The following is a 19,013-nucleotide window of genomic DNA, read 5'->3' on the forward strand; positions in this document are numbered from 1 at the left end:
ATGTTAAGTCCCCACAGTGCTCAGAGCCATTTGAACCATATTTTGTGCTACTGCATTTGTGAGTGAACAATAACTGTCGTGTTTAGTTTTATTCTGCGTATAGTGAAATTCTTGGTTATGGAACCAACTTTACGTACTTCCTTAAGAGCAAGGGAAAGAAATACGGTAAGTTTGCAATACAGTTATGTATGCATTTTTTTGAGTAATTATTATGTAATTTCTAATGATGCCATTTGGAATCATTATTTTATTTATTAACCAATAGCTTCAAAATAACTTTTGCAATGGATATGGCATATGTGCAACATATACAGTAAATATTCATCACCAAAAATTTTTCCCAATTTTTTTTCTAAATGTGACGCACAAAGGGTTAAGGTAGCCGATACCTCAAAGTCATAAAATGGACACCTCAGTACCGTAGGCTATGAAGTTAACTTATCTAGAGCATCAGATTAATGGCTGTAAGGCCCACTTAAAGAGTGCTCATATAATATGAAAAAAAATCTACCTCAATCCAAACAATATGTGATTACCGAGCTGTGGACACCGGTTGTAAAGGTCTCCTACATGACTAATCAAGCAGCCTACAATCATTTGATCAGTTTTGTGTGTCTGTTGAACAAAAAAAAGCATGAGCACCCGTTTAGTGAAAATCTCGGGTTAAATCTCGTTCACTCTAGTTTACATTTTCGCCCGCGTTAGTCTGAATTCGCGAAGAGTCTCGGCGCTTGCCAAAGATGGCCGAGGTCGCCAAAGAGTCCTCTTTATTGTAAAGCTCGTGACGAATGTCGTGTTACGTAGCTCCCTCCTGCCGCTGGGTTTCGAATTAAAAGAGAACGGGGGAACACTCGCTTTCGGCCTACGCAACCGTAGAGCACACTTGTTCGCGGGACGCCGCGTGGTGGAGTTGTGTCACTACGAATGTAGATCATCATTATTTGGTGATATCACGCCATTGCACCGTAGCTTGCGCTGCAGAGGAATTCCAGGTTCAGTTTTCAACTAGTCGCAGTGAGGAATCTCCTCTATTGTACACTGGTGTCCAAAATTAAAGCAAGAAACCGTTATTTCTCCGTTCTGTGTCTAATTCACGGTATAATCATACAAAATGTCAACCGATGTCCGTACAATCGTGCCCTTCACGGAAGATGGCACTCCGGTCAATGGACAACAACGTCAGCGATATCAGGGCACCTATCAAACGGGGTACAGTTTGTCGGTTAGTGCGACAGCCACAATCGCTGTGTACACGGTCACAGGCGGTGCAGTATGGCACAAAGAAGACGCTCTGCGGTGAAGGGCCATAGGAAGACTGGAAGCAGGATAGTCTCAAAGTCCCCCCCCCCCCCTAAAGGCTTAATGTCAATCGCTCTGTTGTTTCTCGGATGAGGCGACAATTTATATAGACAGGAACGGTATCCCGAGGACCAGAGCATGGCCGACCACGTGTGATATTAAAAGGAGAGGGACCTTTATTTGGCCGCAAGGGCACGACGGTACCGCCTTAGTACTGCACGGCATTTGGCATGTAACCTCGCAGCATCCTCTGGACGTGTTGTATCGAGACAAAAGATGTACAGAAGGATTCGGCAGAGTAGCCTTTATTGTCGGAGACCTTCTGTATGTGTACTTCTAGTGCATCTTCAGAGAAAGGAACGTCTAGAGAGGACTCGTCTACATGGCACCTGGTCGGTCTAACAGTGTGACAAAGTTCGTTTCGCAGACGAGTCCTCTTTCGGCCTGGAGAGTGATTCTCCAGGTATTCGCATCTGGAGGGAACGAGAAACACGATTTCGGAATACAAACATTGTCGAAAGAGACCGGTATCGAGAAGGGTCCTTAATGGTGTGATGTTGACCATTCGAACACATCTACATGAAATTGTACAGGTGAATCGCCAAGGTTGAACTGCTGTCAGGTATCGCGACGAGATCTTGGGACCTCATGTGCGGTTGTTGCGAGGTGGTGTGGGCTCAGGCCTGCTATCGATGGACGATAATGCTCGACCTCATAGAGGAAAGGAGTTTTTTTAATTTTTTTTTTTAACCGAATGATACGACACGCATTGCTTGGCCTGCTCGCTCTCCCTATTTGCATCCCATACAGCATGTCTGAGATACGCTAGGGAGACAGGTTGCATCACGTCAGCATCCACCTACCACTCTCCATGACTTTCGAGTAGCATTGCAGGAAGAATGGACGTTATTGCCTCAACATGAGACTGATGACACTACTCATAGCATACTCGTCATTGTCAGGCCTGTATTGCAGCGAAGACGTGGTAACATCCCATGCTTACCACATTAGCCGGTTGTCGGAATGTGTGTGCAAATCCGTTAAGTTGAAAAAACATTTTTATCTACGTTTATGTATGTTGCAGCTGTTTACGTTCTGTGTTATTTTCATTGTTTCTACGTTACTGTCACATGTTTACACAGTTTTGTGGCAAAATATGCGCAACCTCCCAAAATTTCCGTTTGTTGCTTTAATTTTGGACACCAGTGTAGTTCACAGTTTTAAACATAACTTGCAACAGTAAATTCATAAGCCAGCAATAAACGAGGTTTTTCTTCAGACACCTACGTGGCTTAATTAATACTTCAATGTCGAGCCTTCTCACGTTCAGATCAATGCTACCAGTTGTATAATCACTGTTTGCACGATTTTACGTTATTTGACGATATGTAAAGTTGCAGCACGTGTTCGGTATTGGAGTTAATTGACGAGTTGGTTTGTATGGGTTCATGTTGCCTTTGTCACGAATCCATGGGTATGGAATACCATACCTGCGTCTGTGGAGCAGAGAAATGCTTCCGTACCTGGTCTGAATTATTTTTGTGGTGAAGAGAGTTTGTGGTTTTTTTCCACTATCGTTAGGTAGTGTTTAACTTAGTTTCTGTGTAGTCCGGATGCGATTTTGATAGTTGCTGGAAACGAATTTTTGTGTACCATGGATGCTCTTCCTAAGTGTATGTTAATTTGAGAACAAACTTGAGTGTTCAGAAGATCTTCTTCCAGAACTGATATGTTTAAAGTATGTGACACAACCACTGAATATACTAATATTACGCCAATTCTGTGTCTTCCACATTAGTGACGCTGAATAATCCTGCTCATTATCCAACTAAAAAGTTTATCCTTTCGTAGATATTTTAAATAGTTATATGGTTTACCTTTATGCTTCACTTATTAATCAGAATTTAAAATTCATTTCAAGACAATGTGGCGTCGACGCTTTCTCTAGGTCGCGTCTTGCAGCTCTTGGATGTTGAAGAGAAGAGGTTTTTATATGTTTTAACACCAAAGATGCTGTTTACTTACTTGCTGATTAGTTACGGGGTTTTGCCATTTTCACAAGTGACGTATTTTGTATTTAGTGTAAATAAGCCAGCGTGGCACAGACTGTAATCCAATTAAAACTAATTCTTCATTGTATATAAATTATCGTTGTCACATGGATCACATCATGTTGGAGAATGAAGATCTGAGAGAATGGTGACATTAAAAGAACTGTCCACACCAAATATATTTTAAATACAAAATACGTCACTTGTGAAAATAGGGAAAGTCAGAAAAAAGTCAGCCAGTAACTAAACAGCAGCTCTGGTTTTAAATGTTTAAAAACGTTGTTTCTTCGGCTATGGCGAGGATCACTGAAGGATGGAACTGCAGTGTTCCTCGGGCATTGCAGTACAAACACGCATGCACACCACTACTTTTTATTTCTGCCGATGTTAGCCGGGCGTCGCAGCTATAGAATCAGGTGAGTCGAGAAGCAAGAAAAAGACAACGCCTGAAGAGTTTTAAGGAGTCAGGTTACGTTTCCGCAATTGCGCTATGGTCATGACAGACCTGTATTTCACTCAATAATCAACAGTAAAAAGATGATTTCAAGTGTCGTCTTCACTGGTTTAAGCACTGTCAGATCATTTTTTCTGTGTAAATATTATTAATAATGGTACGATTCACTTTGGAAGACAGGTGAAATGTTGCTTGAAGAAACCATCGAGCATCTTTGTTAATGGGAACTCAAATGGTGAGCGCAAGACTTTAGGGAAACTCAAATCTTAGAAAAGTAGCGGAGGTCATCAACGCAATCAAGTGTGGTGGTGCTTGACTCGCAAGTAGCCGTTTCGAATCTTGACAAAGGAAAAATTTCACCTCGAATATTTGACCGACATGGGGAGAAGCGTAGGTGGTGTACAATTCCTGATCTTCAGATTTTGAGCCAATATCGATGATTAAATTACAAACCTCTTCGCAGTGTCACGGGGAGTGAAGGAATGTGATCCTATAACGAGTTAAAAGGATTGCCCGTCGTCTTAAATATACGAATCGATCCGTCAATGGTGATGGAGATTGGTTTTTTTTTCATTAATTTATGAGTCTCATAATTTTTTATTAAATCCTGTAGAGCTACGGGCTATTCTGGAACTCGGCATAACGACCACCGCCAAGCGTCACCAAACGACGCATGCAGTTATAACTAAATTGTTAAAGCTGGTGATATTGCCTTTCGTTTATGTGTTATAATGGTTCCGAAAGGATTCTGCATGTATCTAATATGCTAGTTCTCAACTAGTTCTCATCATGTGTCGTTCAAATCTCAACCTGAGATCGTGATGATCGGGCAGTAATTTGCCGTTAACGCATGCGTGCTTCATTGTTCGAAGTATGTTCCGATTGCAGGAATGATTTTAGCTTCCGCCGAGGTTAGAATTGCATGAAGAGATAGTCACGATAAACGGTGAAATCTTGGAAGAAAATATTTTATAGTAAAATTCATTTCTGTTTGTTCATTGGTAGTCGGTGTTGTGACCAATATTGTGAGGAAATTCCTGCGTTGAGGATACCGGTTTGGATCGAGATCATGGCGGTCGAGTGCAAGCTTAGTAGCTGTTGCTTCTGTGTGTGTACCGCTCTCGTACAGAAGACATTATCCGATTAATTGTTGGTTTGTGCAGAATACCAGTGAACAAGGTACGCCGGCCGCGGTGGCCGAGCGGTTCTAGGTGCTCAGTCCGGAACCGCGCGACTGCTACGGTCGCAGGTTCGAATCCTGCCTCGGGCATGGATGTGTGTGATGTTCATAGGTTAGTTAGTTTTTAGTTCTAAGTTCTAGGGGACTGATGACCACAGATATTAAATCCCATAGTGCTCAGAGCCATCTGAACAAGGTACCATTTGAACAAGGTACCATCTGAATAGTCGTTACTGGTGTGGATTCGCATTGAGAAAGGAGTGTGTCACTGTTTTCATTGAACACAGGCACTAGTGTTGTCAATTTTGAGGAACTCAGGTTTAAAATACCACTGCAAAACTGTTTACAGTCTCACAAGTTTCCCATAATTTTGTGTTTTAGTAAAGTTATGCCGAATGAAACCATTAATTAGAATCACGACTAGCGATATCGTATATTTGGAAATATTGTGACGAGTGACCCAAATCTATTTGCTGTTAGTTAAAGGCAAAATCTGAAAAGCGGCAGCTCCCGAAGAGGGATAGCTCTGCACAGTGCGTTACGGTTAAGTTCTAAACTGGCAGTGGCAAAGTAGTTTTTTTTTTTTTTTCCCCAGATCGTTGTACCTGGTTCACGGGCACTCTTTCACAACAGACAACAGTATTTTTATGTTAACGTAGCAATAATAATCTGTTTTGTGGTATGTTCTGACTTTTCGTTTAGTAGTGGACAGCAATAAACGTAATTTACATTTGAAATTTCGTGGTAGCAAAATTATTTCAGATGACCAGAAATATCATATGGTTACATCTGCTTGTTGACAACTCTATCAGCGATGTTATTGGGTTATATTGAATGGCTATCCGTGGAATTGTTTATGTAAGTTAAATTTTGACTCTGGTTGTATTATGGTTTATCCAGGATCTTGGTGGATAATGCCAATAAAGTTTTCTGTTAAGTGTGTATATTTTAGGCCAATTTGTTCGTTGAGGATTAAACGTGGATAGATTTTTGTGTATAAATATAACTCAATTTCCTCCAACGTATTCATAATCCGTCCTTTTGGTGTCAGGTACAAAATATCAACACAATTTTCCAAAGGGTCTATTGTGTGTCGTTCATATTTTTCGTTATGTGGTGGAAGAAGGTGGGTGGGTTGCTGTCACTAAGTCTAACATGTTCTTTATATTTGGTGGAGAAGTTTTAACCTGTTTGTCTCGTGTAGAATTTTCAGTGTTCGCAGTGAATTTTATGTAAATCTAGGTTTGAGAGTATTGGTGGTTTCCTGTATTTTTGTTTTTATATTATGTTGAGTTTGGTAAGGAAAACGTAAATTGTTTCTTAGTAGTGCATTAATTTTGTTTGATATACTTCCCAGGTATGTGGAAGATAGGCTACATATGAAATTTTCTTTTAATGGTTTTTTCTATTATCAGTGTTACAGCTTTACGTCGTGCCAGTTTTGTATATTTGTAATATAAATTCGTGATTACTTGTGGACTGTATTCAATCTGTTGTGCCACGTAATGCAGGATTCTAATTTCTTTTTGTAAATTGTCCTGTTCTAGAGGCAGGTTGATCATTCTATTGATCATGGTGTGAGAATATGCGTAGGAGTATTTGTGTGATTTCGGGAGTCAGGAATTTTCACTGATAATCTTATCAGTTGTTGTTGGCTTTCGGTATAATTCGAATCAGTTTACGAGTTCTGTTACTCTTACCTGATGGTGAAGTCGAGGAAGTTGATTTTTGTTTCTAGTTCCATAATCAAGTTCATTTTGGGATGTAGATGGTCGAGAGTTGCGTTTATGTGTTCTATGTCGTCATATCTCTCTCAATTAAAGGTACATTTTAACTACAAGGATATGGGTATTGGAGCTGACAAAGAGAACCAAATAGTTTCGCCAATACCTCAGCTATCGATAGTTTTCTTTCGATACTTTGGTGAGTAGGCTAGTACTAATGAACCACGTATCGAACTTTTTTTTGTACGATCCCGCGCCCCAAGTGGCAGCAAAGGAGACAGTAAGAGCCTGTGGAACGCACCTGGTGATGATCTCGACGTCGCGCAGTCGCTGCAGCAGCTGCGGGGGTGGCGGCGGAGGTGGCTCGGAGACGAAGGCGGAGGCGGCGGCGGCCCTGGAGCCCTGCACGAAGCGCACGCTGCCCGCGCCGACGTCGGCCGGCGGCGCCACCTGCGCCAGCGAGCGCGGCCGCGGCGCCGGGGGCGGCGGCTGCGTGTGCTGTGGGGGCGGCGCGGCGGCGGCCTGCGCCGGGGGCGGCTGCTGCTGCTGCTGCTGCTGCGGGGGCGGGCCCGAGCCGGCGCCGGCGCCGTAGTGCAGCCCCAGCAGCCCGAGCGCCACCAGCGCCAGAGCGCCCACCAGCGTCGGCTTGCGGCGCCACGACGCCACCCCGCGGAACACGCGGCCCGCGTACGTCGCCGCCACGCCCATCGACGGGCCGCTGAAACACCGCGAACACGAACACTATACACCGCGACCCTCCTAGTGGCGAGTCGAGGGAAAGGTGAGTCGTAAGTCTCCGTACAAATGGTGAGAGTGGTGACTAACGAGGGATGAATCGAATGACCCCCTACCTCAAACTTCCTGGAAGATTAAAACTGTGGGCCCGACCGAGACTCGAACTCGGGACCTTTGCCTTTCGCGGGCAAGTGCTCTACCATCTGAGCTACCGAAGCAGGACTCACGCCCGGTCCTCACAGCTTGACTTCTGCCAGTATCTCGTCTTCTACCTTCCAAACTTTACAGAAGCTCTCCTGCGAAACTTGCAGAACTAGCACTCCTGAAAGAAAGGATACTGCGGAGACATGGCTTAGCCACAGCCTGGGGGATGTTTCCAGAATGAGATTTTCACTCTGCAGCGGAGTGTGCGCTGATATGAAACTTCCTGGCAGATTAAAACTGTGTGCCCGACCGAGACTCGAACTCGGGACCTTTGCCTTTCGCGGGCAAGTGCTCTACCATCTGAGCTACCGAAGCAGGACTCACGCCCGGTCCTCACAGCTTTACTTCTGCCAGTATCTCGTCTCCTACCTTCGCAGGAGAGCTTCTGTAAAGTTTGGAAGGTAGGAGACGAGATACTGGCAGAAGTAAAGCTGTGAGGACCGGGCGTGAGTAGTGCTTCGGTAGCTCAGATGGTAGAACACTTGCCCGCGAAAGGCAAAGGTCCCCAGTTCGAGTCTCGGTCGGGCACACAGTTTTAATCTTCCAGGAAGTTTCATATCAGCGCACACTCCGCTGCAGAGTGAAAATCTCATTCTGGACCCTCTATCTGTTACGAGTTGTACTGTTCGTCATGCAGCGTACAGCGCAACGCACAGAACGCAGATAATCCACGACACCGTGACAAAAATTATCAGCAATTTAAAAAGACAAGCTGATCTGGAACGGCAAAGACGGCAATAGATGGACTTTATTTATTTAGCGTATGGCGCTACACACGTGGACACTTATTACACTATGAAATTGTTTGATAAAATACAGTATAAAATACGTAAGTGAAGGATACACATTCGCCGGCCTGTGTAGCCGAGCGGGTCTAGGCGCTTCAGTTTGGAACCGCGCGACCGCTACGGTCGCAGGTTCGAATCCTGCCTCGGGCATGGATGTGTGTGATGTCCTTAGGTTAGTTAGGTTTAAGTAGTTCTTAGTTCTAGGGGACTGATGACCACAGCAGTTAAGTCGCATAGTGCTCAGAGCCATTTGATACACATTCAGATAAAATATAATACATAAACACAATAAAAAGTAACATCACAGCAGATATTTTGCGTTACACAAGTCTTCAGAGTCTCACGTCCAAATTGGCGATCCATTCGAGACAGGGCGGTGTGGCGTTGAAGAAGTCAGCCCGACTACCCTGGTAGGCTCTTAATTCACAGTCCTGCGCGATGTGCTCTATTTTTTGATTAGGTGCCCCACAGTCACAGCTAGGGCTGGGAAGCCTTCCCCACTTATGTAGACTGTGGGCACATAGTCCACGTCCTGTTCGGATTCTGTTTAGGATTTTCCATAGCTGTCGTGGAAGTTCAAAGCCCTTAGGTTTCGCTGATGGACAGATAAGTTTACGGTTGCCAGGAGAGGCACTATCACTCCAGCTCTCGTGCCATTTAGTATCCATGCTGAAATCGGCAGCTGACAGTTGTTGGGCCAGTCTTAAAAGGGGATTTCTGGAACGGAGTCAGATTGCTTCCAAAGTTGGGACATCTTCATGGATAGGAAGTAGTGGCTTATTCATTATTTCTGTGTATTCCTTCGTCAGAGCTTCCTGTCTTCGCAGGGAGGGTGGAGCTATATGACTCAGTGTTCGAAGCCAATATAGTGGGGTAGTCTTTATGCATCCAGTTATGGTTCTCATAGCAGCGTTGAGCTGGGTGTCCACCTTGTTTACGTTCTTGCTGGTGAACCACGCTGGTGCACCGTACTCGGCTGCAGAGTACACTAAGGCGAGTGCAGAGGTTCGTAGTGTGTCTGCTGCTGCTCCCCAGGTAGTGCTGCAGAGCCTCTGAATGAAGCTGTTCCGTGAGCTTATTTTATTGGATACATATTCCAGGTGTCTTTTGAAGGATAATGTCCTATCTAGAGTGACCCCCAGGTACTTTGGATGTGGCTGATATCGCAGCTGACTGCCATTCATATGAACCTTCAGCTCATATCCCGCCATTCTATTGTTCAAATGAAAACAGCTGACTTCAATCGTGGTGAGATTTGGTATTAGCCTCCATTTGGTGAAATACTCATGCGTTTTGTTTAGGTCAGTTGTGAGGATGTTTTCAGTGTCTTCAAACTGCTTGCTTTGGATAGCTAGCTGAACTTCCTTGAGATGGTTTCAGGTGATGACAGATGGAGATATGTGAACACAGGTGTTGGCTGTGATGACTAGGGATCGGATAGAGGGACTCGACGTTGTGTCTGCATCGATGAGACTCCGCCACAGCAGCGCCCAGCATATTTTTCGCGCTGATAACTGGCACCCATACAAGCAACAGATGTTGCAACATCTGACTGTGGAAGATTCTCACCGTTGATTAAAGTTCTGTGCGTGGGTACTAAACATTCACGAGAATTTTCCTTGTTTAGTTAGTTCTATCCTTTTTTCCGGATATGGCACATTTTTATGTCAGTCATGAAGTGACAAACAAAATGTCAGATACTGGATGGATAGAAACTCAAATTGCATGTTGGACTGTAAAAATTGGTCCTAGATATAACTGGGGATTTCCTGATCTTCTTCAGTAAGACGGGCCACCACCGCGTAAAGGCACGTAAGTAGGCCAACGACTGGACCAACAGTTCCATAGACATTGGATCGGTCGGTGTGGTCTACCAGATCTAATCCCAAGTGCCTTTCATCGTTGGGGCCACTTAAAATCAATTTTGCACCATTGGAAAGTATGTAACGTGGCCATCGTAAAGGAGAATCACGTTAGGTGGGTAGAGTGATTATCATTGTGTGTCGATATAGACGGGAAATACGTGGAATCTGCCATGCAATTGTAGCATCCTACGACACCGTCTGTGGGAATCATATTAACATTACTCACCAGTTTCGCAAGTTGTGAGGAGACTTTGGTGCAAGGGAGCAGGCAGCCATACTCATGACACGGTATGCACTAAATCTCCCGAAAAGAAGAGGATAGTTGGGAAGTGACAGACAGAGAGATTCGTAAAACCGTCCTTGTTGTTGTTGTTGTTGTTGTTGTCTTCTTCAGTCGTGAAACTGGTTTGATGCAGCTCTCCATGCTACTCTACCCTGTGCAAGCTTCTTCATCTCCCAGTACCTACTGCAGCCTACATCCTTCTGAATCTGCTTAGTGTATTCATCTCTTGGTCTCCCTCTACGACTTTTACCCTCCACGCTGCCCTCCAATCCTAAAATGGTGATCCTTGATGCCTCAGAACATGTCCTACCAACCCTTCTAGTCAAGTTGTGCCACAAACTCCTCTTCTCCCCAATTCTATTCAATACCTACTCATTAGTTATAATCTACCCATCTAGTCTTCAGCATTCTTCTGTAGCACCACATTTCGAAAGCTTCTATTCTCTTCTTGTCCAAACTAGTTATCGTCCATGTTTCACTTCCATACATGGCTACACTCCATACAAATACTTTCAGAAACGACTTCCTGACACTTAAATCTATACTCCATGTTAACAAATTTCTCTTCTTCAGAAACGCTTTCCTTGCCATTGCCAGTCTACATTTTATATCCTCTCTACTTCGACCATCATCAGTTATTTTGCTCCCCAAATAGCAAAACTCCTTTACTACTTTAAGTGTCTCATTTCCTAATCTAATTACCTCAGCATCACCAGACTTAATTCGACTACATTCCATTATCCTCGTTTTGCTTTTCTTGATGTTCATCTTATATCCTCCTTTTAAGATACTGTCCATTCCGTTCAACTGCTCTTCCAAGTCCTTTGCTGTCTCTGACAGAATTACAGTGTCATCCGTGAACCTCAAGTTTTTATTTCTTCTCCATGGATTTTAATACCTACTCCGAATTTTTCTTTTGTTTCCTTTATTGCTTGCTCAACATACAGATTGAATAACATCGGGGAGAGGCTACAACCCTGTCTCACTCCCTTCCCAACCACTGTTTCCCTTTCATGCCCCTCCACTCTTACAACTGCCATCTGGTTTCTTTACAAATTGGAAATAGCCTTTCGCTCCCTGTATTTTACCCCTGCCACCTTCAGAATTTGAAAGAGAGTATTCGAGTCAACATTGTCAGAAGCTTTCTCTAAGTCTACAAATGCTAAAAACGTAGGTTTGCCTTGTCTTAATCTAGCTTCTAAAATAAGTCGTAGAGTCAGTATTGCCTCACGTGTTCCAATATTTCTACGGAATCCAAACTGATCTTCCCCGAGGTTGGCTTCTACCAGTTTTTACATTTGTCTGTAAATAATTCGCGTTAGTATTTTGCAGCTGTGACTTATTAAACTGATAGTTCGGTAATTTTCACATCTGTCAGCACCTGCTTTCTTTGGGATTGGAATTATTATATTCTTCTTGAAGTCTGAGGGTATTTCGCCTGTCTCATACATTTTGCTCACTAGATGGTAGAGTTTTGTCATGACTGGCTCTCCCAAGGCGGTCAGTACTTCTAATGGAATGTTGTCTACTCCCGGGGCCTTGTTTCGACTCAGATCTTTCATTGCTCTATCAAACTCTTCACGCAGTATCGTATCTCCCATTTCATCTTCATCTACATCCTCTTCCATGTCTATAACATTGCCCTCAAGTACATCGCCCTTGTATAGACCCTCTATGTACTCCTTCCACCTTTCTGCTTTCCCTGCTTTGCTTAGAACTGGGTTGCCATCTGAGATCTTGATATTCATACAAATGGTTCTCTTTTCTCCAAAGGTCTCTAATTTTCCTGTAGGCAGTATCTATCTTACCCCTAGTGAGACAAGCCTCTACATCCTTACATTTGTCCTCTAGCCATGCCTGCTTAGCCATTTTGCACTTCCTGTCGATCTCATTTTTGAGACATTTGTATTCCTTTTTGCCTGCTTTATTTACTGCATTTTTATATTTTCTCCTTTCGTCAAATAAATTCAATATTTCTTCTGTCACCCAAGGATTTCTACTAGCTCTCGTCTTTTTACTTACTTGATCCTCTGCTGCCTTCACTACTTCATCCCTCAAAGCTACCCATTCTTCTTCTACTGTATTTCTTTCCCCCATTCTTGTCAATTGTTCCCTTATGCTCTCCCTGAAAATGTACAACTTCTGGTTCTTTCAGTTTATCCAGGTCCCATCTCCTTAAATTCCCACCTTTCTGCAGTTTCTTCAGTTTCAATCTACAGTTCATAACCAATAGATTGTGGTCAGAGTCCACTTCTGCCCCCCCTGGAAATGTCTTACAATTTAAAACCTGGTTCCTAAATCTCTGTCTTACCGTTATATAATCTATCTGAAACCTGTCAGTATCTCCAGGCTTCTTCCATGTATACAACCTTCTTTCATGATTCTTGAACCAAGTGTTAGCTATGATTAAGTTGTGCTCTGTGCAAAATTCCACCAAGCGGCTTCCTCTTTCAACTCTTACCCCCAATCCATGTTCACCTACTACGTTTCCTTCTCTCCCTTTTCCTACTACCGAATTCCAGTCACCCATGACTATTAAATTTTCGGCTCCCTTCACTATCTGAATAATTTCTTTTATTTCATCATACATTTCTTCAATTTCTTCGTCATCTGCAGAGCTAGTAGGCATATAGACTTGTACTATTGTCGTAGGCATGGGCTTCGTGTCTATCTTGGCCACAACAATGCGTTCGCTGTGCTATTTGTAGTAGCTTACCCGCATTCCTATTGCTTAAGCTTGCAATTTATTGGGGTAAATAGCTGTATCCAAACAAAACGCTTGTAAGAATAATCTCGTTGTTTCCATTGCGCTTGAATGGGCTACGGCTGCAAATTACTGTGTTCTGGAGCACAAATGCTATTTTTATGCTACTATTCCACTCAGATATATTTGTTGTTTATTTGGTATGGCTTTAGAAAATTTATGTGGCTTCATCTTCAGTCATTTAAGCACACCTAGTGAAATAAAATACATCCGCAAGTACCAGATATTTACAACTAAACTTTTCCTATTTAATACGTTATAACACGGAAAAAAATTACCGTAAGAGTGCGAAACTTGGTAGCATTAATCTAAATCTACATCTACATGGATACTCTAAAAATCACATTCAAGTGCCTGGCAGAGGGTTCATCGAACCACCTTCCCAATTCTCTATTATTCCAATCTCGTATAGCGTGCGGAGAGAATGAACCCCTATATCGTACCGTACGAGCTCTGATTTCCCTTATTTTATCGTGGTGATCATTCCTCCCTATGTAGGTCGGTGTCAACAAAATATTTTCTCATTTGGAGGAGAAAGTTGGTGATTGGAATTTCGTGAGAAGATTCCATCGCAACGAAAAACGCCTTTCTTTTAATGATTTCCAGCCCAAATCGTGCATCATATCTGTGACACTCTCTCCTATATTTCGCGATAATACAAAACGTGGAGGCTTTCTTTGAACATTTTCGATGTACTCCGTCAATGTCAAGGAGATGGGAAAGAAAAATAATGCAGAATCAATTAAACTGAACCACTTTTAACGTGTTGCTACGGTACATCATACCATTACATACCCGTCCATTATTGCTACAAAATGGCTCAATATGGCGCCCGTCAGTGTCCAGAAGAGTCGGAAAGCGCAGGAGTACATCCTGCACAGCAGAAGGAAGCATGTCCGTAGGTATAGTGGCTACCTCTGTTGATATGCTGCGCTTCAGATTAGCACATGTGCGAATGTTCCCCTCGTATACCTGTAATTCATATAGCCCCACAACCATAAATGACATGGAGTGAGGCCAGGTGGTCGTGCCGGCCAAGCATTTGTAAACGATCGGCTGACAATTCGATCGTTTCCAGATTGTTTTCGAAGAAGCAGGTGTACTTGACGAGCGAAGTGCGGTAAGGCCGCATCTTGCATCAAAACTATTGAGTTTAATGCGTCTCTCTACTGTAGGGCTGGTGTGACATGCAGGCGAAGCATATAGCGGTAACGCTGCACATCTTTGGTCCTTGAGCGCCAACAGGTTAAAAAAATATAAAAAGAAAAAAGAAAAATGGGGGTTGGGGGGTGGGGGGGGGGGCATGATAAACGTAGCTGTAAAGCCACACCGTACGGTGAAACGTTCACCATACAGTGAACTTCAGGCACAGTGACTGGAGGTGAAAATCCCCACACTCGACAATTCTGTGTGTTCAACTCACACGTCACAGAAAAATGAGCTCCGTCTGTCTATAGGATGGTTCAGGGCCAGTCCTCGTCAACTTCAATCCTTGAGAGGAAGTGGAGAGCATAGTCAACACGTCGTTGCGCGTCGTGTGGTGCAAGCTGCTGTACAATATGGATTTTGTACGGATACCATTTGAAAATGGTTCGAAGCACGAGATCGTTTATATAGATAAGGAACAGCACAGGGCCTATAACAATGCCTTGGGGAACGCCAGAGATCACTTCTGGTTTGTCCAAGGCTTTCTGTCAATTACTACGAACTGTGCTCCCTCCTCCAGCAGGGAATCACCAATCCAGTTGCATAACGGAGATGATATTCCACAAGCACGCACTTTGATTGAGGCGCTTATGAGGTACGGTGTCAAAAACTTTCTGGAAATCTAGAAATACGGAATCAGTTATAAATCCTTTGTCGATAGTACTCAACATTTCGTCTGAGTAAAGAGCTAGTTCTGTTTTAAAAGAACGGTGTTTTCTAAACTCGTGTTGACTGTGTGTCAACAGACCATTCTCTTCGTGGTACCGAGCGAGGTGGCGCAGTGGTTAGCACACTGGACTCGCATTCGGGAGGACGACGGTTCAATCCCGTCTCCGGCCATCCTGATTTAGGTTTTCCGTGATTTCCCTAAATCGCTTCAGGCAATTGCCGGGATGGTTCCTTTGAAAGGGCAAGGCCGATTTCCTTCCCCATCCTTTCCTCACCCGAGCTTGCGCTCCGTCTCTAATGACCTCGTTGTCGACGGGACGTTAAACACTAATATCCTCCTCCTCCTCCTCTTCGTGGTAATTCATAATATTCGAACACATATATCCTGCTAAATATCAAATTTAATGATATGGGCCTGTAATTTAGTGGATAACTAATATGGTCTTTCTTGAATAATAGTGTAACCTGTGCAACTTCCCAGTCTTTGAGTACGGTTCTTTCCTCGAGCGAGCGGTTGTATATGATTGTTAAGCATGGAACTTCAACATCAGCATATTCTGAAAGGAACCTAACTGGTATACAGTCTGGACCGGAAGACTTGCTTTTATTCAGTGATTTAAGTTGTTTCACTACTCTGCTACTAAGTTACTCATATTGGCATATTGTTGTTTCGAATTCCGGAATATTTACTTCGTCTTCTTGGTGAAGGAGTTTCTCAAGGCTGTCTTCAGTAACTCTGCTTTAGCAACACTGTCATCGATAGTATTTCCATCGTTGTCCAACACAGAGGGTCCCATTGCATGTTACACTTGTGAATAGCACGTGAGAAGACCAACTGTCGGAAAGCCTAACAGAACTCTTCAGGATGTCACGTAGTGTTCATTCCCAAACCTCACGCAGGCTTATGTTTAACAAGTCGGGGGTTCTTACATTGACATTGCCGTACATCTATTCGCTACAGAATTGTCCAACGGTATGACAATGATGAAAACTTTCATTTTAAGATACGAATTTGTATTAACTTCATAACTACATTTTACTTAAACTTAGAACAGCATATCATAAATTTAGTAGTACTCAGTTCAAAAAAAGTTATTCACTGCAATTATTTTTAATTTCAGTAGGTAAGGGGCGAGTTTGAATACGTGTTCTGCAAAGAAACTACATAAGAAAAAGTCGTGATTCACCACCTACAGCTGCTGATAAAAATTTGTCTATTATACACCCAGTCTCTGTCCACAGATCATCATCGAATATCACAAAATATTTACAACAGTTTATAAGGCGATATAATATCAAAGGGGTCAGAAAATATAAAATTCACAATCCGTCACTGTTGTCACCTTCTTAAAAGTGTTGTAAACTGCCGGCCGGGGTGGAAGAGCGGTTCTAGGCGCTACAGACTGGAACCGCGCGACCACTACGGTCGCAGGTTCGAATCCTGCCTTGGGCATGGATGTGTGTGATGTCCTTAGGTTAGTTAGGTTTAAGTAGTTCTAAGTTCTAGGGGACTGATGACCTCAGAAGTTAAGTCCCATAGTGCTCAGAGCCATTTTTTTGTTGTAAACCACATTCTCGCCTTTGGCTTACAGCTGTTTTCTCTAGTTGCCACTTCCAAAGAACGTATTATTATGTTCGCTTATCACTCCCAAATTTTGTTGCAGGTACCACTTCAAGTACCTTAATTTTATTTCAGGTTAGTCTCGAAATGGGAAAGTTATGATCGTTTATGCGACGAATAAATTTGTTGGCTTATCGTCAATGTTTAATCCTCCAATTAATCTTACTTTGCAAATATTCTCGAAAAAACAGCAGCTGCAGACTGTTCTTGATCACTTTATTTCAAGGTGTGAGCGTTTCCATTTTCTGTAGTACTCTTACTTGAAGGAGTGGAAATATTCGTCGTTTTTTGAAAAGAGTATTAATTTCATGCTGAAAATCTTTAAGCCTTGCGTGGTTGTTTCATTATTGTTTCTACGTCTCCCTAAATATCCCTTCGGTGATGACTGCAGTATTCATTGTAATTGCTTGGGCTTCCGCGGCCAGATTCAGTCGACATAAAAGTTTTCTGGGTTTGGTACCGCGTCATAATGTAAAAACTACTGCTGCTGGAGAAAAACCAACGTTTCGGCCACGATTGCAGCGGCTTTGGTTTTTCTCCAGCAGCAGTAGTTTTTACATTATGACGCGGTACCAAACCCAGAAAACTTTTATGTCGAGTATTCATTGTGTTTGATGGTAAATAGTTATTCACAATTTTGTACAAGAGCGCCAAGTGTTCTATTAGCCATGGCGCCTTTACTTAATGCCTGCGTCGTTGTAGATTCCCCAGTTCGATGAGTGTAATATCGATCCCCTTTCAGTCTCATTGCAGATATCATCACTATGTTCACAGGTGATATCTCATGCACCACGTTTTCAGTGTAATATGTAACTGTATTATGACGCTGGCAACCTAAAAGTTTAGTTCTGAGATTCACAGTGTAGTAATTCGTTTCTTTAAATTAAGACTTTTTTTTGAAATACAATAAAACTGTATAGTGTATAATGGGTTTAAATTCGTAAGTATGTGAATAAACTGCTATTCTTCACGTTCCCTCCACTATTCCCTTCATACATTATAATGATTAACGAAATGCATCTCACTTCAAACCGAACAGCAGTCTTCCTTGAACTGAGATACTTTTCCTCCAGTTTGTGACGCCTGTATAATGATTACGCCAAGGTTTTTAGCAACGACCCCGAACAGCCTCTTCGAAATGCTTTCTTTTCGTCTGAACTTTACTGTTTCTCTAATTTCTTGCGCTAATACGAAAGCTGATCACGAATGATCGGATGAATAGAAAATTCTGCTTTCTTTGAATTTTTGCATTGGGAACATTACAAACTGCGTGGTTTGCCAATGTGGCGCACACTGACAAAAACCAACACTTTTAGGTCGATCGTCAATGGCAAAGTGTTGCATCGGTGTACGAAGAACGCGCAACGCGACCCGCCTCCAACTGTAGTTACGCAAAAAAGTCGCGTTGAGGTTGTGTTATAGTTCCGTTGTGCAAGAGGGCGATCTCCGTCGCAGGTCCCAACTCGTTGCGAGTGAAAACATGTGTGGGCGCAAGTTTGAGTCCACTCTATTCACTGACACGCAAACTTCCAGATGTCGGACACTCAGATCGGTACCAACGGTGTCGTCCGCAGCTCGTGGTCGTGCGGTAGCGTTCTCGCTTCCCACGCCCGGGTTCCCGGGTTCGATTCCCGGCGGGGTCAGGGATTTTCTCTGCCTCGTGACGACTGGGTGTTGTGTGATGTCCTTAGGTTAGTTAAGTTTAAGTAGTTCTAAGTTCTAGGGGACTGATGACCATAGATGTTAAGTCCCATAGTGCTCAGAACCATTTGAACAAACGGTGTCGACAGTTATCAACCGTAACACCGGTTTAGTTCATGGTGCGTGCTGTCGTCCAGTAGAAGATGCGTAAACGGTAACTGTAAGTAGCACCAGAACTAAGGAGTAGAGGGAAACCGCATCTGTTAGCAACAAACGCGAGGAACTGTGGTAGGTGAGTTGGCAGAACGTCGGATCGCCGTACTGAAGGCCCGAGCTGGAAACCAACTGAAGGCGATTTTTTTTTCGACAATTTACGCGTGAAATTGTTGTATGGGAGAACATTTTTCTGACATGCAAAAATACGTTTCGGAGTTTGTAGCAATGTTCTTTTGGAAGTTTGCTTTCGCTTCGTTAGCTGAAAGTAGCAAACCTACAGATTACATTTCTATAGATAATATCATGCCTATCT

General features: G+C 43.2%; 1 protein-coding gene across 1 annotated transcript in view; it reads right to left on the bottom strand.

Annotated features, from left to right (window-relative positions):
• The window catches only part of LOC126260648 (hexosaminidase D-like), a 381,617-nt gene that overhangs the window by 218,738 nt on the left and 143,866 nt on the right, over nt 1-19,013 (bottom strand). Inside the window, exon 2 of the mRNA XM_049957985.1 lies at nt 7,312-7,426. Within this exon, the coding sequence (XP_049813942.1) occupies nt 7,312-7,416 (105 nt within the window). The 5' untranslated portion in view covers nt 7,417-7,426. The remainder of the gene's footprint in view (nt 1-7,311; nt 7,427-19,013) is intronic.

The sequence above is a fragment of the Schistocerca nitens genome, chromosome 5 (genome assembly GCF_023898315.1).
Source record: "Schistocerca nitens isolate TAMUIC-IGC-003100 chromosome 5, iqSchNite1.1, whole genome shotgun sequence".
NCBI lineage: Eukaryota > Metazoa > Arthropoda > Insecta > Orthoptera > Acrididae > Schistocerca > Schistocerca nitens.